The sequence below is a fragment of the Oenanthe melanoleuca genome, chromosome 7, assembly GCF_029582105.1.
Source record: "Oenanthe melanoleuca isolate GR-GAL-2019-014 chromosome 7, OMel1.0, whole genome shotgun sequence".
NCBI classification, from domain to species: Eukaryota; Metazoa; Chordata; class Aves; order Passeriformes; family Muscicapidae; genus Oenanthe; species Oenanthe melanoleuca.
In genome coordinates, this window is record NC_079341.1 from 35,452,280 (window position 1) to 35,473,742 (window position 21,463).

At 47.0% G+C, this 21,463-nt stretch overlaps 2 protein-coding genes across 3 annotated transcripts; both read right to left on the reverse strand.

Moving 5' to 3' along the window:
• Positions 1–4,558: 4,558 nt before the first annotated feature.
• RBM43 (RNA binding motif protein 43) lies at positions 4,559–9,473 on the reverse strand. The gene is made up of 4 exons (XM_056496294.1): positions 9,350–9,473; positions 7,376–7,574; positions 6,845–6,939; positions 4,559–6,754 (listed from the first exon to the last, which is right to left on the reverse strand). Exons 1-4 carry the CDS (start codon positions 9,350–9,352, stop codon positions 6,035–6,037), a joined length of 1,017 nt encoding a protein of 338 aa, XP_056352269.1. The 5' UTR covers positions 9,353–9,473; the 3' UTR covers positions 4,559–6,034.
• A 2,464-nt stretch (positions 9,474–11,937) lies between these two features.
• On the reverse strand, positions 11,938–20,932 carry NMI (N-myc and STAT interactor). 2 transcript variants are annotated; one of them, XM_056496701.1, is made up of 11 exons: positions 20,615–20,932; positions 20,384–20,492; positions 19,398–19,448; positions 18,034–18,111; positions 17,624–17,770; positions 15,984–16,088; positions 15,406–15,574; positions 14,827–14,933; positions 14,521–14,716; positions 13,845–13,951; positions 11,938–12,800 (listed from the first exon to the last, which is right to left on the reverse strand). In XM_056496701.1, the coding sequence occupies exons 3-11, from the start codon at positions 19,440–19,442 to the stop codon at positions 12,579–12,581; spliced, it is 1,176 nt and encodes a 391-aa protein (XP_056352676.1). In that variant the 5' UTR covers positions 19,443–19,448; positions 20,384–20,492; positions 20,615–20,932; the 3' UTR covers positions 11,938–12,578. The 2 variants fall into 2 exon arrangements, with proteins under 2 accessions (XP_056352676.1, XP_056352675.1); XM_056496700.1 differs by having other exon boundaries at positions 15,984–16,091; positions 20,615–20,931.
• Positions 20,933–21,463: the final 531 nt, after the last annotated feature.

Below are 21,463 nucleotides of genomic sequence, written 5' to 3' on the forward strand. Positions count from 1 at the left end.
AACTGAGCTGGGCTGAGCTGAGCTGGGCTAAGCTGAGCTGAGCTGAGCTTGGCTCCATTGGGGATGGAACAGGACCTGATCCCAACATTTCCTCCAGGGAAAGGTGAACTGAGCAGGATCTGATCCCAAAATCTCCAGGGAAAGGTGAACTGAGCAGGATCTGTCAGGGATGGAACAGGATCTGATCCCAGCATCTCCTCCAGGGAAAGGAACTGAGCTGAGCTGAGCTGAGCTGAGCTGAGCTCGACTTCACTGGGGATGGAGCAGGACCTGATCCCAAAATTTCCTTCAGGGAAAGCTGAGGTGAGCTTTATCAGGGATGGAGCAGGACTTGATCCAAGCATCTCCTCCAGAGAATTGTAAGCTGAGCTGAGCTGAGCTTGGCTTCCAGCAGTTCAGGGATGGAGCAGGACCTGATCCCAACATCTCCTTCAGGGAAAGGAACTGAGCTTGGCTCCATCAGGGATGGAGCAGGACCTGATCCCAGCATTTCCTCCAGGGAAAGCTGAGCTGATCCGAGCTGGGGGATGGAGCAGGATTGCTCCCAGCATCTCCTCCTCCCACAGCAGGGCAGGACCCAGCACAAACCCTGGAACTGCAGCTCCAGAGCATCCACAGCATCCACAGCATCCTCAGCATCCTCATCATCCTCAGCATCCAAACATCCACAGCATCCAAACATCCACATCATCCTCATCATCCACATCATCCACATCATCCACAGCATCCACAGCATCCTCAGCATCCTCATCATCCACATCATCCACAGCATCCACAACATCCACATCATCCTCATCATCCACATCATCCACATCATCCACAGCATCCACAGCATCCTCAGCATCCTCATCATCCACATCATCCACAGCATCCAAACATCCACATCATCCTCAGCATCCACAGCATCCAAACATCCACATCATCCACAGCATCCACAGCATCCACAACATCCACATCATCCTCATCATCCACAGCATCCACAGCATCCACAGCATCCACATCATCCACAGCATCCACAGCATCCACAGCATCCACAGCATCCTCAGATCCACAGCATCCACAACATCCACAGCATCCACAGCATCCACAGCATCCAAACATCCACAGCATCCACAGCATCCACAGCACCCACAGCATCCACAGCATCCACAGCATCCAAGCACCCACAGCATCCACAGCATCCTCATCATCCTCATTATCCACAGCATCCACAGCATCCAAGCATCCACACATCCACAGCATCCACAGCATCCACAGCATCTGGCTCCCTCTTGTGTTCCCGAGCCCAGCCGGGCTCTGTCCCAATTTTTTATCCCAATTTCCCTCTCTCCTTCCCCATTGCTGAGGCACTTGAGAGGCACAGACTGCCCAAACCCTGACACCTGAGATTCACCTCTCATCTACAACCCTCCTTTTCAATTTTAATTCTTATGGAATTCATGATTTCCCTCATTGCTTCTTTCATCTTCCAATATCCAATTTCATTTCTCAGCAAACCTACAGTTTGTTTGTAAAGGCAAATGTCTTTTTTTTTCTTTTCTTTCCCATTCATCAATCAGTGGAATCCATCCCATTGTTCCTTTTATCTCTCAGTGCCGGTTTTATCTACCAGCAGATCCACAGCTCGTTTGTAAAGACAAATCCAACATTCCTCTCAATCCCAATCCCACCCCTGGCATCCCTTCTCCACCGTGCCAGGGATTTCAGGAGTGTGAAACTATTCCAGCTGTACAAACACAACAGAACTTTGTTTTTCCAGCATTCTATCCCGGTTTTTGTTGAGTTTTTTTGGGGTTTTTTTTCCCCTTGATATTCTGGGTGGCAGGTGCTGATCCCCACAGCTCCCATGACAAAGGCAGGAGCAGAAAGGAGAAGGAAAATCCACCTGGAAACTGCTTTTAATGCAACCCCCAGCACTGGTGGCAGAGGTGCTGGTTTCCTTTAACAGAGTTCCTTTCAGGAGATTTCTTCAAAGGTCATTAATGGGTGTCAGGAGACAAAGGAAAGCTGTGTTAGGAAAGTAGAAAAAGGGATTTGTTTTCCAGCAGATGTTCTACAATTCTTACAATTAAGGAAAAAATAAGTACAAGCAGACCAGGTGGTGTCAGTCCTGAATTGTGAATCTTACTCGGTTTTTCTGGTTTGCTTTAAATCATAATTCAAATTAATGATTTTTTTATTTTTTAATCCCCTTGGCCAGGTTTCCTGGTTATGTTCAGGCAGCTGCTGCAGAAATCAGGGAAGATTCCCATCCTCTAATTTAGGTGAAGGTGGCAAAGCATCCACAGGGGATTCCTCTCCCAAAAGAGAGGAGTGGAAAAGATCTTTTCACTGGGAACTGCAGGCAAGGAGGCCAAGGGAATTATTTGGAATTAAACTGGATGGCAAGCACAGATCTGGAACACCAACCACGCTGTGTGTGAGGGGAAATCCACCCCAGAAGGGCTGAGAAATGCAGAATTCATTTCCAAGCATTTCCAGCCCCAGTTGCTGCAGATAACGAGTTAATTGTTACCAACTCTGTTTACTTTTCTTACACGGGGTTATTTAAATGAAACACACGGCTTTTAAAAGCTGAATTTTCCTTCAGAATATCCCTGCCGGGTTGCAATTTTTCAGGGGCTGCCACAGCTCTTTTTGCAGTTTGGAAACACAAAGTTTGAGTCAGCTCAAAGGTGGCTGGGGCAGCTTTGGGGACAAAACGGGATTTTTTTTTTTTTATTTTTTTATTTTTTTTTCTTATGGAAAAACATCCTCCCTGCAGGAATGGCATCCATCCTTCCCCTGCATAATGAGATGCACAGGTACAATGGGAATAGGGGAGGCTTTGTCCTCCCTGCCCTGCAGGAGCAGCTCTTTGTCTCAGGGATGCTGAAGGATTCCAGTCAATCATCGCTGCTCCACCACCTCCCCCAGCCCCTCCGGACAACCAGGAGATTGCTCTGGCCTCCAAACTGGGAAATATTTTCATGCTGAGGGACATCCCTCAAATCCTCGTCGTTTTAAGGTGTTTTAAAGGCATTTTTTAGGTGTTTTTAAGGCGTTTAAAAGTAATTTTTAAGGTTTTTTTAAGGCATTTAAAAGTAATTTTTAAGGTGTTTTAAGGCATTTTTAAAGTGTTCTCCCCACTGACTGTAGCAAGGTGTTGCCAGGAACTGAACTCACAATCTGCTATTTTTGCCCTTTTAAAAAAAAATAATAATAATTTTTAGGCTTTTTTTTTAAATAATTTTTTTAGGCTTTTCCAGTAGGAGCTGTGCCTCAAATCAAAATTAAGCTTTGTATTTTTACAACTCTTATTTATCCCCTTCTGGGAAAGGGCACAAATATTTTGTTGAGGTCTCCTGAGCACGTTTTTTTAACTCAAATTAATGAGCAAACCTGAGAGTCCTGAGTCAATACCAGATCCAGGAATAACAGCTGTTTCCCCAGATATTCTCCAACACACACAAATTTTTTATTTTTTTTTTTTTTCAAGTGGAATTTCACAGAGACAGCAGTGCTTTGCTTGCCATAAAAATAACTGTGAGAAGCAGAGCAGGCAAATCTCTGAGCTGCCCTACCAGGGGTTTGTTTGGTTGGATTTATTGGAATATCCATGGAAATGACCAAACTGGGGGAGTTTTAGCTGAATATCCATTGTTTTCCATGGGATGTTTCACTGGTGATGCTCTGGATGTTTTTCCTGCACTCACTGGGCTCTCCTGGATCACAGCTTTGCTGCTGTCACAGAAACCTCGAGCCCTGGATCCATCCCAGGTCCCCTGGATCCACCCCAGCACCCCTGGATCCATCCCTGGACCCCTGGATCCATCCCTGGATCCACCCCAGCACCCCTGGATCCACCCCAGATCCCGTGGATCCATCCCTGGATCCATCTCAGGTCTCCTGGATCCATCCCTGGATCTACCCCAGGACTCCTGGCTCCATTCTTGGATCCACCCCAGCCACCCTGGATCCACCCCAGCACCCCTGGATCCACACCAGCACCCCATGATCCATCCCTGGATCCATCCTAGCACCCCTGGATCCATCTCAGGTCCTCTGAATCCATCCGTTCATCTACCCCAGGACCCCTGGATCCATCCCTGGATCTACCCCAGCACCCCTGGATCCATCCCATGTCCCCTGAATCCATCCCTGATCCATCCCAGGACTCCTGGATCCACCCCAGCACCCCTGGCTCCATCTCTGGATCCACCCCAGGACTCCTGGATCCATCCCTGGATCTACCCTAGCACCCCTGGATCCATCCCAGGTGCCAAAGGTGGAGCATTCCCATCCAAATCCCACCTGGAAAATCAGCCCTGGAGCACAACAGCTCCTCTTTTCCCCACCCACCACCCCCAGCTGCCTCTTTCCATAGCTCTCCACAAACAAAACAGGCTGGAAAAAGCTCCTTTTGTCTCCAGGAGTGACATCCTGGGACTGGGAGCAGCTGGGAACAATGGGATAATGCAGAAGGGGTGCCAAGGACAGGGGCAAAGGGGCTGCACAGGGGATGTGAAGAGGAGCTGCTCCAGCTGAGCCAGGACTCCAAAAGAACATTTTATTCAGCTGGGATTTCAAGGTTTTGAGGTTGTGACCACAACTGGTTGGGTAAGAAGGAGTTGTCTGGCAGAAAATCAGAGCTGAAGGACACCTGAAGTGCTGCTGCCAGCTCTGCTGATGCCAAAACTGACTCAAAATCCACCCTGAGGCAGCAGCAAGCAGGCAGGGCTCACACAGCCACCACTGCCACTTCAGCAAATAGGAAATACCAAAGCTATGAATCAGAAAAAAAGGAAAAAAAATTAAAAAAAAAAAAAGAGGCTCTTCAGAAAAAAGATGAGCTCAGTGTGGATATTGGAAAACAGCACTAATTTAATTAAAGGATTATCCTTCATAGAGGATTTTCTCTTTGACAAGGTTGAAAAACTTCCCATCTCTGCTTGTGTTCTGCAGGGATGACCCCAAACAGCTCCAGAGTTTCCAATCCCTGACTCCTTGGAGAGCCTGCAGAGCATGGGGGAACTTGGGAAGGATGAAATCTTTAAATATTTAAATATTGCCCCCTCCCAATGCAGCAAAGCACTTAAACCCACCAGCTTGCTGCTCTGCCATTTTTAATAAATGCTTCAGCACCTCTCACTGCCATCATTGCCATGGATAATCAGCCTTGACAAGAAAATGCCTCGAGCATCTCTTGGCCTTCAGGTTTGGGCTTCCAAGCAAAAACCTGGGATTTGGTTAAAACAACACAGACACCATTTTTTGGAGATTTGGGCAACTCCTTTCTTTAATGGTATAAACTCCTAAAACTTTCCCTGCACATCAGACAGAAGAGCTGGTGCTCTGGATGTTTGGGCAAATTATTTTAAACACACAGATATCACAAAATAAAAGCTATTTTCTAAATTGCTTTTTTTAAAAAAAACCCTTTGTGCCCTTGTAATGGATATAGAAACAGATTTGCATAAACAGAATCTGATTCCAAAGCCTGAATGGCCCCAAATTTTCCCGTCAAATCTCTGGACACACTTTCATGAGCTGTCAAGAGATGCTGCAGAAGCTTTTGCAGCTGGAAAAAAATCCCAAACCATTACTGCTCCTATGAAAACAAATTGGGGGATGAATTTCCAAGGTTTTCTCAAGGCTGCCCATGTGCATTTTGCCAAGTTTCTTCTCTGTGCCCCTCAAGGGTGAGAAGGTTCCTGTGCAGATCAAGGTCCCCATTCCTGTCTGCTGTGTCCCCACAGAACCTCACACAGAATTTCCCTGCAGTGTTTCCTACAAGCTTAAAAAAAGAATAAATCTCTTTTCTCATCATGTACTCCACGACAGCAAGTTGGGATGAGAGGTATCACAAGGGAAATGTGGCTCTTTCTGGATAGAAAAGTTTAAATTCTTTGCTCCCTAAGTGCAGAGACCATTGGTTTGTTGTTCTGGCCTTAACTTGGTGGTTTTGGGGGATCACCCAAAAAGTGATATCCCAGCGTCACAGGGCCACAGGCACAGTCTGGGTGGGAAGAACAAACCACAGAAGTGCTCCCTCCTACCTGGAGAGCCTCTTCACCTCCTCTGTGAACCCAAAAACATCAGCAGGAGTCCCCACAACATCCAGGTGGGTGTCACAGGGGATGAGCAGCACTGCAGGGAAACGGGGCTTCAGCCTCTCACACAGCTGCTTGCACCTCTGCCTCTCAGCCCTGCTGTGCTCCCCAAAGCTGATCCTCTCCTTCCTGAGAATCCTCTGGAGCTCTACAGAGCAATCCTGGATGGTTTTCCTGGCCCTCAGCCCAAGGGCAGCCCCAGCTCTGCTGCCAGCCCCCTCAATGCACACGGTGGTGATGTCCCCCTGAGTGACAGCAGAAATCACCAGGTGCTTTGCCTGCAGAGCTCTGGGGTGGAAGCAGCTCATGTACTGATAGATATCCGTGTCCAGAACCAGCATTTGTTTCTCCCCCTGTGCATCCCCAGTGGAATTCTTCATCTCTGCAGCACCTCTGTGCTCCTGCAGCTTCCTCCTCGGCCTCTGACGGGATTTCCCCTCTTTTTTGTCCTCCCCTGAGAGGGATTTTGCCTTGAGCAAGAGGAATTCTCTCAGTGCCCTGAGTTCTGGGAAGGAGCCTCGCACAGCAATTCGCCCATCAGGCTGCAAAGGTCCAAAATCCAAACCCGGGCTCTGCTTTCTCATCTCTCCCACCAGCTCCTCCAGAACCAGGTGATCTCTGAAAACAGCCATGCTGAGGGTGGATGTGACACAGAGGAAGGCCTGGAATTGTGAGATGGAGAAGTTAAGGGGTGGTTAATGAGGCATTGAGCACAATGAGATTAATTAGGGATGAATTAATTAATTCATTACGTGCTGGCAGCAGCGGGTCACGCTCAGGGGGAAGAGCCTGGGCAGCCTCTTGTCCTGCAGGAGATGCTGATCCTTCTTCAGAACCTTCTCCACAACTGAAAACAAAGCCAGACCCACCTGTTGAGTCACCTCCAGCCTGCTGGCACCCTCCATGTACCCTTCACACCCCCTCAATGCCCCCAGCTAATATTTTATGTATTGCTCCAAATTGCTCAGAGAGACACGAGCCTGTCTCCTTGGCACATTAATTGGCAGAGATTTATTCCCCAGAGCCTGACTACAGATATAATACCTTATTCATGGCATAAATTTGTTCCTGCAAAACAAACACAAGGCTCTGCATGACGAGTGAGTCATTACTCCAACGAGCAGAAATAAAATCCTGAAACTTGGCCTGATTACCAGAGCTTCCCAGCTCTATAAAATCCCAATTTAAAATTTAAAATTTGGCTTGGGATCAACAATTCTGGGACTAATTCTTTGCAGGATGGCTGTAATTTAAATAATATTTTAATACAGAAATTGAAATACCTTCTTGATCCTCGAAGGTGATGTAGGCAACTCCTTTATTCTGTGTGGGATACGTGACCTCCTCCACATCCCCACCATTATTCCTGGACATTTGGAAGTGGATGGTGAGGATGTCAGCCATGACATCATCCTGCAGGAGGCCAGCAGGGACACCAGAAATGACAATTGTCCTCGTGGATCTGGCAGCTTGGCCCGTGGCCTGTGCAGAAATAACACAGAGAAAATGCAGGAGGGACATCCCAGATTCCCACTCCCCCTGCAATGCACATTTAGGGGTTAATTAATCCTGCTCAATCACATCTCAGTGCCATTTAAACCCTCTCAGTGTCTTCTCAAAGCAGGAAAAAATTAAGTTTTAAATTTAAGTTTCTCTACTGGAAGGTCCCACTGATAACGTCGTTTCCTCTGATTCCAATATTTAAAATTAGAAAAGAATGAAAAATTGTAGCTGCATGTGGTGCTCAGCAAGGAATCCTTGCAGAGTGGAAGGGGCAGATTCCTTGTTAAATTCAGGAGAGCTGGGATCTCAGCAAGGAATCCTTGCAGACTGGAAGGGGCAGATTCCTTGTTAAATTCAGGGATCTCTGGCTGTGCTCTGACTCAGCTCTCCCCATTTATTACATGGATAATCTTGGAAAATTGGGAAAACCTCATCCCAGCCAGTCCAGGCTCACAGAGCATGGAACAACCAACCACACACAGGATTTCCAGCAGAGCCAAACCCCCAGGAACAAACACAAACCCCATCCAACAGGATTTGCATCCACATCTTGCTAGGAAGAGCAGATTTTCCTTCCATCCTCATTACATGGACATAAACACTGACATTTCACTGGGAATATCACAGCAAAATCCCTGCAAACTGTGGAGCACTGACTAAATTTAGAACAGCTCACTGACTTTTTGGAAGAAATGAGATAAATTTGGTTTGTCTGCACGGCAGTGTTAGTGGGTACAAGCTGCCAGTAACTGCACTTGAGGTCACGCCATTTTTAAATGGAATTCTTTCATCTGAATTTAATCTGAATTCTTTAAACTTCTTTTAAGGTTTTGGTTGTTTTTTGTTGTTGTTTTTTTTTTTTTTTTTTTTTTCCTGGGCTGGCTAAAACACGATCCCAGCTCCAGTGCTGCTGAGGGAGTGATGTGTGTCCAAAATCCTAAAATGCTGGGGACCACCACAGCTCTGCAGACAAACTCAGCCAGAGGCTCCTCTCTTTTATCCCCCACCAAATTTCCGAGAGCCAGGAGCTGTTAATTAATGACAGTAGCCAATTATGCCGGCGGTGTGAGAGCCAGCAAGGAGGCAGCAGGCAGGGAATACAAAGAGGGCGCTCCCAAAGATGCAGGCGGGGTTTTCTCACGCCTGGCACAGCCGGAGCTCGGCTCAGCTGCCAGACAGCCCTCGCACCTTCCCAGCTGGTGTTTGGGAGCAACACTCGGGACTGCCAGTGGGGTTAGGGGGAAAAAAAACAAAACCAAGAACACACGGTTTGTGCTGAATCACTCCCGAGACGCGTCTGTGCAGAGCAGCTGCTCCCGGGGAGGGATGGATGGATGGATGGATGGATGGATGGATGGATGGATGGATGGATGGATGGATGGATGGGGCACAGCTCCTGCTCTGGCTTCCGGGCAAATCCCGGAGTGGTTTAGGTTGGAAAGGACCTTAAAGCCCACCCAGTGCCAGTGCTGCCGTGGCAGGGACATTTCCGCTGTCCCAGGCTGCTCCAATCCCTGCCCAGCCTGGCCTCGGGCACTGCCAGGGATCCAGGGGCAGCCACAGCTGCTCTGGGGAATTCCAGCCCAGCCAGGAATTCCTTCCAAATGTCCCCTTACCCAGTGTGCATTCCCTGTGTCCCCCCCTCCATCCCTTGTCCCCAGTCCCTCTCCATCTCCCTCTCCACCCTTTTCCATTGCTTTTCCCCCAGCTCCTCCCGGCCCTGCCCCTCGCTGCCCCCGCTCCGCGGCACTTACCATGGCCGCTGCTCCAAGGGACGGGATCCACCGGGACGGGGATCCCAGAGGGACGGGGATCGCACCGGGAAGGGCCCGGAGAGAGCAGGCCCGACGAGGAATCGAAAGCGAAAGCTCCGGGGAAGCGGCGGGGCCGCCCCTCCGGCCGCCTCCGGGAGCTGCGGGACACGGCGGGACCGGAGCGCCCTGCCCGGCCGGGAACGGGCACCGGGACCGGGAACGGGCACCGGGACCGGGAACGGGCACCGGGACCGGGAACGGGCACCGGGACCGGGAACGGGCACCGGGACCGGGAACGGGCACCGGGACCGGGAACGGGCACCGGGACCGGGAATGGGCACCGGGACCGCCCTGCCCGGCCGGGAATGGGCACCGGGACCGGGAATGGGCACCGGGACCGGGAATGGGCACCGGGACCGCCCTGCCCGGCTGGGAATGGGCACCGGGGCCGGGAATGGGCACCGGGACCGGGAATGGGCACCGGGGCTGGGAATGGGCACCGGGACCGCCCTGCCCGGCCGGGAATGGGCACCGGGGCTGGGAATGGGCACCGGGACCGCCCTACCTGGCTGGGAATGGGCACCGGGACCGGGAATGGGCACCGGGACCGCCCTGCCCGGCCGGGAATGGGCACCGGGGCTGGGAATGGGCACCGGGACCGCCCTGCCCGGCCGGGAATGGGCACCGGGACCGCCCTGCCCGGCCGGGAATGGGCACCGGGGCTGGGAACGGGCACCGGGACCGCCCTACCTGGCTGGGAATGGGCACAGCGAGCAGGGACACGTAGAGAGAGGGACACGCAGGGACAGGGACAGGAACACGCATGGAGAAAGATATGGATGGGACGTGCAGCGACAGGGACAGAGACAGGGACACGCATGGAGAGGGACACGCGGGAGAGGGACACGCATGGAAAAGGACACACAGGGGCATATAGATGGATAGGGACACACATGGAGAAGGGCAGGTGTGGAGAGGGACACGCAGGGACAGGGACTCATGGAAAGGGACACGCCGGGCCGTGGACAGGGACAAGGACAGGAGCACGCATGGAAAGGGACACAAGGGAGAAGGGCATGCATGGAGAGGGACACACATGGACTGGGACATGCAGGGACAGGGACACATGGAGAGGGACACACATGAAGGACAGGGACATGCAGGGACAGGGACATGCATGGAGAAGGACATGTGTGGACTGGGACACACAGGGACAGGGATATACAGGAACAGGGTTACTCATGGAGAGGGACACACAGGGACAGGAATACACATGGAAAGGGACATGGATATGGACACACATGGAAAGGGATATGCAGGCACAGGGACACACAGGGACATGGACACATATGGACTGGGACACACAAGGAAAGGGACACGCAGGGACAGGGAACACTCCCAGGGACCCTGTGCCAGCCCCTCCCACCCTCCCAGGCAGGAATTCCTTCCCAAAATCCCACCTGGCCAGGGACACCCCTAGGGCACCCCACAGGCTGCGCCTGCACAGCCCCGGAGAGCCCCGTGTTTGGGGAAAGCTGCAGCTGGGAAATGTCCCCGTGTGTAATTTGGGTTTAAAAACCTCCCAGCCCGAGAGAACGTCACCCCAGCGGGGAACAAAAAGGATATTGACTTTTATAAAAACATCACTGATGCTTTATTCTTATTTTTCATCATTAAAATCAGTCTCCAGCCTTTGAAGCACCACTGCTGCTTTAAAATTTAACAGGGTAATCATCACAAGCCATAATTCATCAGGGACAAAAGCAAGACATTTACATGGTCTTCAAAATGTAAAAATCTGATTTATTTTTTGCAGTTTAAAACCTGCAACTTCTCACTACTCCTTATGAGAACTTTAAGCTTTTTCCTTTTTAAGGATATACTTCTCAATAATTATCAATGAGATGTAGTTGAAATTCATGACATTTTTTACCTTTCTCAGGTTTTTTCCCCCTTTTTTTTTTTTAAGGTGTCTGGTCTTGCCAAGTTTTTGAGAGTGCAAAAGTGCACAATCTCCATACTTTGTCTGAAATTATTATTATTATTTTACAGTGGTCAAGTAACCAATCCCTGCCTTTGCATGCCTTAAACAGTGAGAGGTGCTACAGTCCCATGTATCTCACTTGACAGCAAATTCAAAATAAACTGTGGTGTCTGCAGCCCTTTAATTTTCCATATTCAACTTTTATCCATTGCCAATTAACAGTTTGTCTGGAATAATCAACAGTTTGTCTGGAATGATAACCCCTGAGGTATTTTTGCAGTGCTCTTCTCAGTGCACTCTCATTTTCCTGCATATCAAGATGTCAAATACCCTGAAAATAAAATATTTTCAATTATTCAATATTTTATTTTAGTTTGGAGTTAAGATTGTTGAGGCCATTTCAGCCCCCAAGGGTGGCAAAAGTGCAAAGTCAGAGGAGGATTTGTTTTCCAAGGATGACAGCAGGAAAGGAAAAACATTTCTCCTTGGAAAATGACTCTCTCCAAGAAAACCAAATCCCTCAGAGCTGCTCTCCCAGCACTGTTACAAAACCAGGCACAGCATCAGCTCAACCCTTGGCTGCAGTAATTTAAAACAACCAAAATCACAAATAAAAACGAGGAAAAATTTAATCACAGAAACAAATATTCAAATCAAACAATAAGGCAGAAGCTCAACAGCCAAAGGCAGCAAATGCCATGGAATTACTTAAGTGCAATTTCTTACATTTGCACCCCCGTCTTTTCTATTTTAATTCTATCACTAATTCGATTTAAAAAATCTTTTATTAAATTACTGGATAAAATTACATGGCTTTTTTAAAAAATAAATGTATTAATTACAGGATTATTTTAGGTATTGGAGTTCTGGTAGCACTCAGCAACTTCCAGCAGGACTGGAGTTGTGTCAGAGCCACCTTCTGAAGCTCTGGCACTTCACCAAAGCTGGACTGTGCTGTGAGGAGGCCTGGATTGGGATTAAACATGGCTCTTGTATCCAGGATGTAAGAAATAACCCCCTCTGGGGTATTTTAAAATCTGCAAGGTATAAAATATGCAAAGTTGCAGAAAACCTGGGGCTGCTGAAGGCTTGGTCTGTGCCTTTAACCTGCAACACAGGCAGGGAGTTGTGTCAGTGCCATGAGACAAATCAGAAAAGCAGGAATTCCTCTGTTACAATATCAACTTCAGGACATTAAAGCACAACATCTACATCAATTCCTCTGAGGAACAAAACCTCAGAACTTCACGATTTCCTTGTGATTTCTGGGGTGGCATTCCCAGTATCCTCCTCAAAACAAACCCAGGCTGCTCCTCTGGAGGTGTATTTGATTTTGTCTATCTCCCCCCCACCGTTGCTTGGCTTCTGGAAGTGAATTTCAATCATGTCCTGCACACTTTCTTCATCCTCCTCCACCTCTGGGATTCCTTTCAGCAGGATTGTCTTCTTGGAAACCGTGCAGTAGGGCTGGGGAGGAAAGAACAAACCTGGGTCACACAGCAGCTGAGCACACAGGAGCTGGGAGAGGTGGGGAGGGAATTCCTCACCCAGTGGGGCTGGGATCTTGGATAGTGGGAATTTCCCTGGAAAGAGCAGGAATTCTGGATTCACACTACAATTAATGGTCTGGAGGAGCCCTGGAGGAGCAGCTGAGGAGAGTGAGGGGAGACTCATCCCAGTCTGGAGCTTCCTCCTGAGGGCCAGCTCTGAGCTCTGGGAGCAGAGGAAGAACAGCTGCAGCTGGGCCATGGAATTTTAGGGTGGATTTCAGGGAAAGGCTCTTCCCCCAGAGGGTGCTGGGGCTGCCCAGGGAATGGGCACATTCCCAGAGCTCCAGGAGTGTTTGGACACCACTCCCAGGGTGGGATTTTGGGGTGTCTGTGCAGCACCAGAAACTGGATCCACGATCCTGTGGGTCCATTCCAGCTCAGGATTTTCTGTGATTCCATTATTCACTTTAACTGCTGTGTCCTGCACTCCCTAATTCACCCACACTCTGGATTTGGGGATCTCTCATAAAATCCCTGCCAGGACATGCCCCATACCTGCAGAGAACCCTGCACACAGCCCATGCCTTATCTGCAAACCCTAATTATATACACAGTCCTGAGCTGATCACCTTTACTCATTAACAGCTCATTAACACGGTGAGCCAGCCCTGTGTGACAGAATCACAGTTTGGGCTGAATGAAGGAGTGAAATCAAGGAATGAGTGAGCAAATGTGGCATTTTCTGGGGCTCTGGGATCCTGACAGAGCTTTGTGCTTAACCTCCTTCCCAAATATCCCAGCATAGGCACTTGGGGAGTGCTGAGATAATTCCATCAAAAAAACCCAAAAAAAACAAGCACAGCCTTTAAAAGTAAATTACACTGCAACACAAGAGCTCAGCAGCCAATTTCACACTCACACTCACTGTTAAATTCACACAAAAGGACTCAGGAGTGAAAATTCTGCCCATTCTCCTCTTTCTCACTTATCTGTTCCATCAGCCTGGATAAGATTCTTTTACCTGAAACATCCTCAACTGAACATCAAAATCCGGGGAGACAGAAAGGTTGAAGCACCTTCCCTCTGCACAAAAAGGGAATTTAGTACATCCCACAAACTTCTTGCTTGCTGTAAGAGAATAAGAAAAAAAATTAATTAATATAATTTAACCAATATTTTATAAACATTTCAAAGACCAGACTCATCTTGCTGGATGTAGAAACTTAGGTTGGCACACTTGTAGATTCTTAATGTGCATTCTGCTAAAAGTTTATTTGTTTTGCACTTAAAAAAAAAAAAAAAAAAAAGCAAAAATGCCCACAAAAGCTCTGAAATAAATCTAAAGCAGCTGCTCTAAGTGGATGTGGCTCCACTGATCATGGAATTCTATCCAGTTGGGCAATAGGAATGTCTGTTCAACTTCACTGCAACAGGAGCTAAAATCAAACACATTTTCTGTTTGGAATGAGTGTCTGGCAATGCAGAGGAAAAAAACCCCATATTTTTAAAAGTTCTGAAAGCAAGCTCACAAACTGTGAGCAGGTTTTGTTTGCTCAGAAAGGGTGGAATGAAAATCTGCTTTATTTACCCACATCTCTGAGGGATCCAGGAACTCCCTGTGGGAAGAGTTTGCAACACTCAGTGCTGACCCCAGAATGGAACCCAGGATGGACAATCTGAAATATTCCAGACTCTACCTCCAGGTTTGAGGAATGTGATGACAGCTGTCCCAGCCCCCTTGTTGTAGGTCACATTTTTAATTTCTCCTCCTCCTGCTGCCTGCTCAGTTTTGTAGAAATTCAGCTCAAGTTTGTCTCTCATCCAATCTTCAGGAATGGGAAGCTCAGGGATTTCTGAGACATTGATCTTCTTTCCAGAGACAGTGACACGGAGCTAAAAATACCAAATTTTTGTGACATTTGTGACTGAAAACATTGGAATAAACCCAACCTAAAGCTTTTGAAGAACTCAGATTTTTAGAGTTGCATGTTTCAGTTGTTTACCTCAAACTGGAACCCCATGTCAAGTCCAAAAGGTTTCACTGTCACATTTGCTGTTCTGTTGTCCAGGTTCACACAGTGCTTGCTCATCTTTGTCAGCCTCTGGGCAACTGAGGGAAATCAGATATGAAAAGCTTTGTTTAATCAATGTAAACCCCAAATTATTCCCCACTCTTTAAAAAAATCTCCTTTTGCATCAGTAAAGGAGAAATAAATAATAATTAGGCAACCAGATCCCAAGCATCCATGTCTATTTCCATAAAATCTCTGTGGTTTTATGTAGGCCAAATAATATAATAACAAAATGTTACATCAACTTTAATAATAACAACAAACAATAAACATAATTATTAAAATAATATACAATAACTATAACAGATATGTTATTAATTATACATATAAAATAGATTTTGAGTGGGAATAGTAAAATTTTTAAGCTGTTAAAAGATGCTTTTATTGTATAAAATATTAACACAAGATTTATTTCCCATTCCATTCAAAATACCCCTGGGGGAAAACCACACCACTACCAGGTGAAATACATCAGAAACATTAATTTTATCATTAAAATATTCATCCTACCTTCTTCATCTTCAAAAGTCAGCAGTGCCTGGTTCTGATTGAGTCTGAAGGGGATTTTTGTGGCTGCCCTAAAAACACAGTGGGTGTCCATATCCACATCTGCCCCATCATCCTTCATCTCTTCCAGGTCACTGAACTTCAATTTCATTTCTGCCACCTTCTTTTGAATCTCCAATTTTAGCATTGACACAGGAAAAAGAAAACTTGAAAATTACCAATGCTGTGAATAGTTTTTATTCCACTGCCTTCCACTGAATTAATGTCTGCTTGTTTTCATTCACTCTTTCAGTACCTCTTGGATTTATTTCTTTATCCTCTGCCTGCTTCAAATTGTCTTGCAGGGAAAATAAGAAACTTTCAGGTTTATTTCAAATGCTGAGCAAGTGGCCCCAACTTTTTTGTCTAAGAGGGACAAATTCAGGAAAAGTTCAGGTTTCCCAGAGCAGCTGTGGCTGCCCCTGAATCCCTGGGAGTGCCTGGGGTTGGAATGAGGTGGGATTTCAAGTCACTTCCAACCCAAATCATTCTCTGAAAATAGAAATCTACTCTCCTAGAAAACAAATTTCCAAATATTTTACCTCCATTAGCAGATTATCCTGGGAACTGTGTTCTTTCAGGTCTTCCTGGAGCTTTTCAATCCCTTTTTTCAGCTCAGTGTTTTCGTGGTTTAGCAGAAGGAGATCCTGCTACGGGCCAAAAATATGAAATGCAGAATTAAACACTTCAATAAAGACAGAAATATATTTCAGCAAAATCTGGGCACTTTCTGCCATGCTGCTGCTCTTCCCTCTTCATGTCCTTCTCCTTCCTCCTTTTGCTCTGTAACTCCTGCACAACAATGAATCCTGCTTGGACACAAAGCTCTGTGACCAAATCCAGGATTTCCTGGACAGGGAATGTGACAGCCTCAATCAGAAGGTGGCTCCTGTAAAATCAGCAACCTCTGGAGACACTTGGACCTCTTCCCATCAGCTGAAGGCCAAAGCCTGATGGTGATAATGACCTTTCCTGGGTATAAATCCAAACTTTTATGATTAAAGAACCAAAATCAGCTTGCAGCTGATTAACCCAGCTGGGGCAGTGCCCCTGATCTCTGTGGGAGATATCTCCTGCTCATGGGCCATCTTTAACCCAGCTGGGCAATCATCTTTATCTTCCCACAGCCCATCCTCCCTCCAGGAGATATCTCCTGTTCATGGCCACTGAGTCCCAGGGCATGACTGATAAAATTCCATCATCCCATGGGAGATGCTCCAGCCAGGGGAGGAGCCAAGCCTTTCCTACCCAGATAAAAACTGAGATTTTGGACACCAAGGAACCTTCTTCCCACTGGATTCCAGAGGAAAACCAGACCTTTGCACATCATCCCTGGAGTTTCAGAGGAAACTGCACCTTCTCCAGGAGCACTGCTCCAGCTGAACCACATCTGCCCCTGCAGGAGGATGCAGCCACCATTGAATGGGACTGTGCCAACACCCTGACTGACTGACGGGTGTCAGCTTGGATTCTGACTCTGGCAGGGCTGGGATTGTTCTGTGGAATACTGCATTGCTAGTTTAATTTTCCTAGTAAAGAACTGTTATTCCTAATTCCCATCTCTTTGCCTGATAGCCCCTTAATTTCAAAATTATAATAATTTGGAGAGAAGGGTGTTATATTCTCCATTTCAAAGAGCAGCTTTTGCCTTTATTGGCAGACACCTGTCCCCAAACCAGGACAAGCTTGAAGCCCTCATCTGTCATCAGGGATTTGCCAAAGCTCCCTGAAAGCACCTCCCTGGCAGCCTGTGGAACCCTGAGCTGTTACTGCACATGGAATATTGGGGGAATGAACCAAAGGGCTCTGGAACTAAGCAGTTCTAGAAGGAAAAACCCTCTTCAACCAGGGCCTGGATCTTGCCCAGCTCACTGGTACCTATGAAATGTTGATCCTTTGGGTGCTGTGACCTCCCATACAACAGGGAGTTGTGGAAACTCAGACCTGAAACTCATCTTTAGGGGAGAATCTTGCAAAAGGAAGATTGGTTTTATCAGGTTTCATCCCAAAATAAATTCCATTTATTGCACTATTTGCCTGCCAGTAAAAAACTAAAGCAGCAAAAAATGTGTGGAACATTGGACCAGTCCAGCCTGCACAGTGATAAATCCACTGAAACTGGGAATATTCTTTCAATTTTCCTAAAGCACCAACCCTCCAAACACCAGAGCCTTCTCCATACCTCAAAGCTGCCCATTCTGTCCTCATGCTGCTTCTCCTGCTCCTTCAGCTCTGCCAGCTGCTTCTCTGCTCTGTCACACTCTTCATCAGCAATTGATTTGGAGACAAGAAGGACATCCTTTACATTTGCAGCCTCTTCAATTCTTTTCTGGACAGTAAAAAGAAAAGTATTTTCAATTTTTTAAAGATTTATTTCTACAGGGATGAACAAAACCTTGACTCAGCCCTCTGTATTTCTTTTCAACACTTTAGGTAAATATTAAACTTACAAGAGTGGGATCAGCACAAGCACAAAGCATTGAAGGACAGAACAAATTAAAGATGTTATAAATGTGGGGAATGTGATTTTAATCTTTCTAATCTTTTTCTTTTAGCGAATTTCCATGATTCCCCTTGCTTTACAGAACTTGCCTTCCACATCTTCAGCTCTTCCTTGAGTTTTTCCATCTCTTCCTTGGATGTCCCAAGTGGATCAGTGGGTACCATACTCTGTAAAAAGAAGAGGAACACATTGTTTTTCTCCTCTGTTGGGCAAAATCTGAGACACCCCAAACAGTTGAAAAAATTTAAAAATTAAAAAGTTTTAACAAAAAATTTAAAACATCATTCACTTAGATCAAATAATTGAATTATTTTAATGGCTGGACAGGACAAAAATCCACAAAAATGTGAATTACTGGCCAGCTGTTATTATTTTCTGATTATCCAACTGCTAAAATCCATAGGTTAATATTTAGCTAAATAATAAATCAAGTTGTCTCCATGTTCTTCCACACAAACCCACTCTGTGCTTTCTCAGCAGTTCCTCCAGGAGGTGTCAATACAAAAAAATCAAAGTGAAAATGGGATTTTGATCTTCCAAGCTCAGGGAGATTGGATAATAAAAAGTAATAACAAGGAAGGTGATAAAAGAATCATTTCATGATTGAAAATCAAGGCAGAAGTTCACAAGGGCAGGGAAACTACAAAGCCCAAGGAGAGAGAAAAATCTCTGTTTTGTTCTGTTTCTATGGCTGCAGTATTCTGCAGAAAAAAAAAAAATCCAAAGAGATCTGCTGAAATATTCCCTCCCATTTTACTCAAGATTATATAAAGCTTGAAAGGGAACCATGAAATTTAGTCATGGAAAAGGTCTAAATTAGATAATCCATGGAAAAGATCTGAATTAAATGATCTTGTCAGTTCTCTTGGAAATGCTGGGTATTTCCTCAAAATAATAAAATAGAAAGTATTTTTTCCAGTTTCAGATTAAGCAACAGGGAAATACCCATCTGTGTCTTAGTCAAAATGAGAAAAATATTCCTTTACTCCAGGGATTGAGTGCAGGGAATAAAAAGGATGCACGTGCCAACAGCTGGAGTAGAATAAGAAAAAGGATGCATGTTTTTTACTTAAAAAAAAATGGTTTCACATGACAGTTTCCATCCTGAAAGAAGGAAAACAATAACCAAGAAAACACAAGAAATGCCAGGGAAAGTCCCATCCAAACCACTTGTGAACTGCAGGAACAGGGAAATTCCCCTAAAATCCTCCACAAACACAGATGAGCAAGAGAGGCAGGACAGAAAGTTCTGAGAGGATCAGTATTGCACAATCTTGGGAATGGGATTCTCCATATGGAAACAGGAGCTGGAAATGAGGAATGTCCCAACTCAAAGGGTGCAAGAAGGTGAGACAAGCAGGAGCAGTGGTAGCACAAACCTTCAGTCAGAAATAGAAAAACCAAATACAAATTTTACTCCCAGGCAGAGGATTGAAATTTTTGCAATACTTACAAAACCATTGTCTTGTAGAGATAATGGGGGGCTTGTAACATCCATGGAAACCTGAGGGAATGGGGAAAAAAGTGACAACACTGTGTATATTGTTTGGGGATTTTTTTTTATGCAATAGAATATCAGGAATACAAAAAGCTGTGCTGAGCTGAAAGAATTTTTCAACATAAATGTATAATTTCATAGGCAAAAGTGACAGATATTGGGTATCTGAAGCCTCCTTCCTTACTAGGAAATAAAAGGCAGAGACAGATGTGAGGAATTCTGAAATGCACAAGTCATTTTTGCTGTTCTGGCAGTTCTGTATTTATCTTTATGCTACTTTTGTGCTGTTATATGGGAACAGCCTCTATGTTCTGTGCTTGAGAACCTGAGAAAAGGAGAGCTCAGAGCCCTTTCCAGGGGCTCCAGGAGAGCTGGAGAGGGATTTGGGAGAAGGGATGGAGGGGCAGGACACAGGGAATGGCTTCCTATGGGAAAGAAGAGATTTTGGGTGGGATTTTGGGAAGGAATTCCTGGCTGGGATAGGATTCCCAGAGAAGCTGTGGCTGTCCCTGGATCCCTGGAAGTGCCCAAGGCCAGGCTGGAATAACCTGGGATAGAGGAAGGTGTCCCTGCCACGGCAGGGGGGGATTGGGATGAGATTCCAACCCAGACCACGCTGGGATTCTGCAAAACCTGCTTAACACAAGTAGAAACACTTTAGCACAACAGAGAATTTAAAATCTGGGATCGTTGCCACAACACTTTGCGGACACAGGAAAAAAAAAATTTGGGGAAGTTCGCAGGTCACTGACCAGGAGGAGATGCCAAGGTGCAGAGGCGCCCAAGCCAATCTTTGGCTGCCAGGGCAAGGTTTGATCCTGGAAGATTTAGGTTGGATTCTCCACAGGTCTGACATTATTTGACCACGAGATCCCAGCAGGATCAGCCCAAATTCCCGACCCATCCGAGCAGTTCTGACCCTTTCACCTGGGAACCCTCACCTTGATTCGGACCCGACACTATTCGCTCAGAGGCTTGAAACTGCGTTTGCGGATCCCGCTTCCTGGTTTGGATCGAGCAGCCAAAATTCAGAAACTTCTGTACAGTTTACTAGGAAAGAAAAAAAAAATAAATTAAAAAAGAAAGTGAAAGCATAAATGAATAATGGCTTCCCTAGGTTTACCCGCGACTCCTCCGCCATGGGGGATCTGAGGGGGTCCCTCAGCGCTCACCTCCGGACGGACACGGCCGGGGACGGGCCGGGGATGGGGGAATAACCCGGGGGTGCAGCAGCTCCCGGGGCTCCTCAGGCGCCTCCCGAGCCCTCCCGGGGCCGCCTTTCGCTTTCGCTTCCAGGACCGGGAGGAGGGAGGGGCCGCAGCCCGGCCAGCCCCTCACACAGCCGGGCGGCCGCGGCGGGACCCGCGGGGGAGCCGCGTCCAGCTCGCCGTGTCCGTGTGGTGTGAGGGAGGACGAGCCGAGCCCTGCTGAGGCTCAGGGGCTACAAATGGGGAGAAAACGGGGAAATCTCGGCAAGAGGAGGGGAGCGAAGGGATGGGAAAGGGGCGGTGGAGCAGCGCCCTCGGGGCGGCGCTGAGGGCGGCCATGGCCGCACGGCGGAGCCGCTGCTCGCCCGTCCCGCTGTGAAATTAAATTTACACAGACTTCGCGCACTCTGATGAATTTGTGTGTTTATTTGCTTGGAATTTTCTGGGGTTACGTGTTGGATTTTAAAAAATATGATTTCCTTCTGTGGGAAAAAGCCATCCCCTCACGGTGGAGCTACTGCTCGCCCGTCCCGGCTGGTCCCGTCTGTGAAATCAAACTTACACAAACTTACACAAACTTACACAAACTTACACAAATTTAGAGCGCTCTGCTGAATTTGTGTGTGTATTTATTATTTACTCGTAGTTCTCTGGGATTACGTGTTGTATTTTAATGAATATGGATTCTGTGTGGGAAAAAGCCATTGCCTCACGGTGGAGCTGCTGCTCGCCCGTCCCGGCTGGTCCCGTCTGTGAAATCAAACTTACACAGACTTACACAAACTTACACAAACTTAGCACACTCTGCTGAAT

What these genes read in the sequence shown, in the direction of transcription:
- NMI (XM_056496700.1), bottom strand. Translation starts at nt 19,442, where the DNA reads ATGGATGTTACAAGCCCCCCATTATCTCTACAAGACAATGGTTTT. An exon ending in CTCTACAAGACAATGGTTTT is followed by an intron (nt 18,112 to 19,397) that starts GTAAGTATTGCA and finishes TTCTTTTTACAG; the next exon opens with AGTATGGTACCCACTGATCC. An exon ending in ACAGAATGGGCAGCTTTGAG is followed by an intron (nt 16,092 to 17,623) that starts GTATGGAGAAGG and finishes TTTGGCCCGTAG; the next exon opens with CAGGATCTCCTTCTGCTAAA.
- RBM43 (XM_056496294.1), bottom strand. An exon ending in CACCTTCGAGGATCAAGAAG is followed by an intron (nt 6,940 to 7,375) that starts GTATTTCAATTT and finishes CTTTGTTTTCAG; the next exon opens with TTGTGGAGAAGGTTCTGAAG. An exon ending in TGACCCGCTGCTGCCAGCAC is followed by an intron (nt 6,755 to 6,844) that starts GTAATGAATTAA and finishes TCACAATTCCAG; the next exon opens with GCCTTCCTCTGTGTCACATC.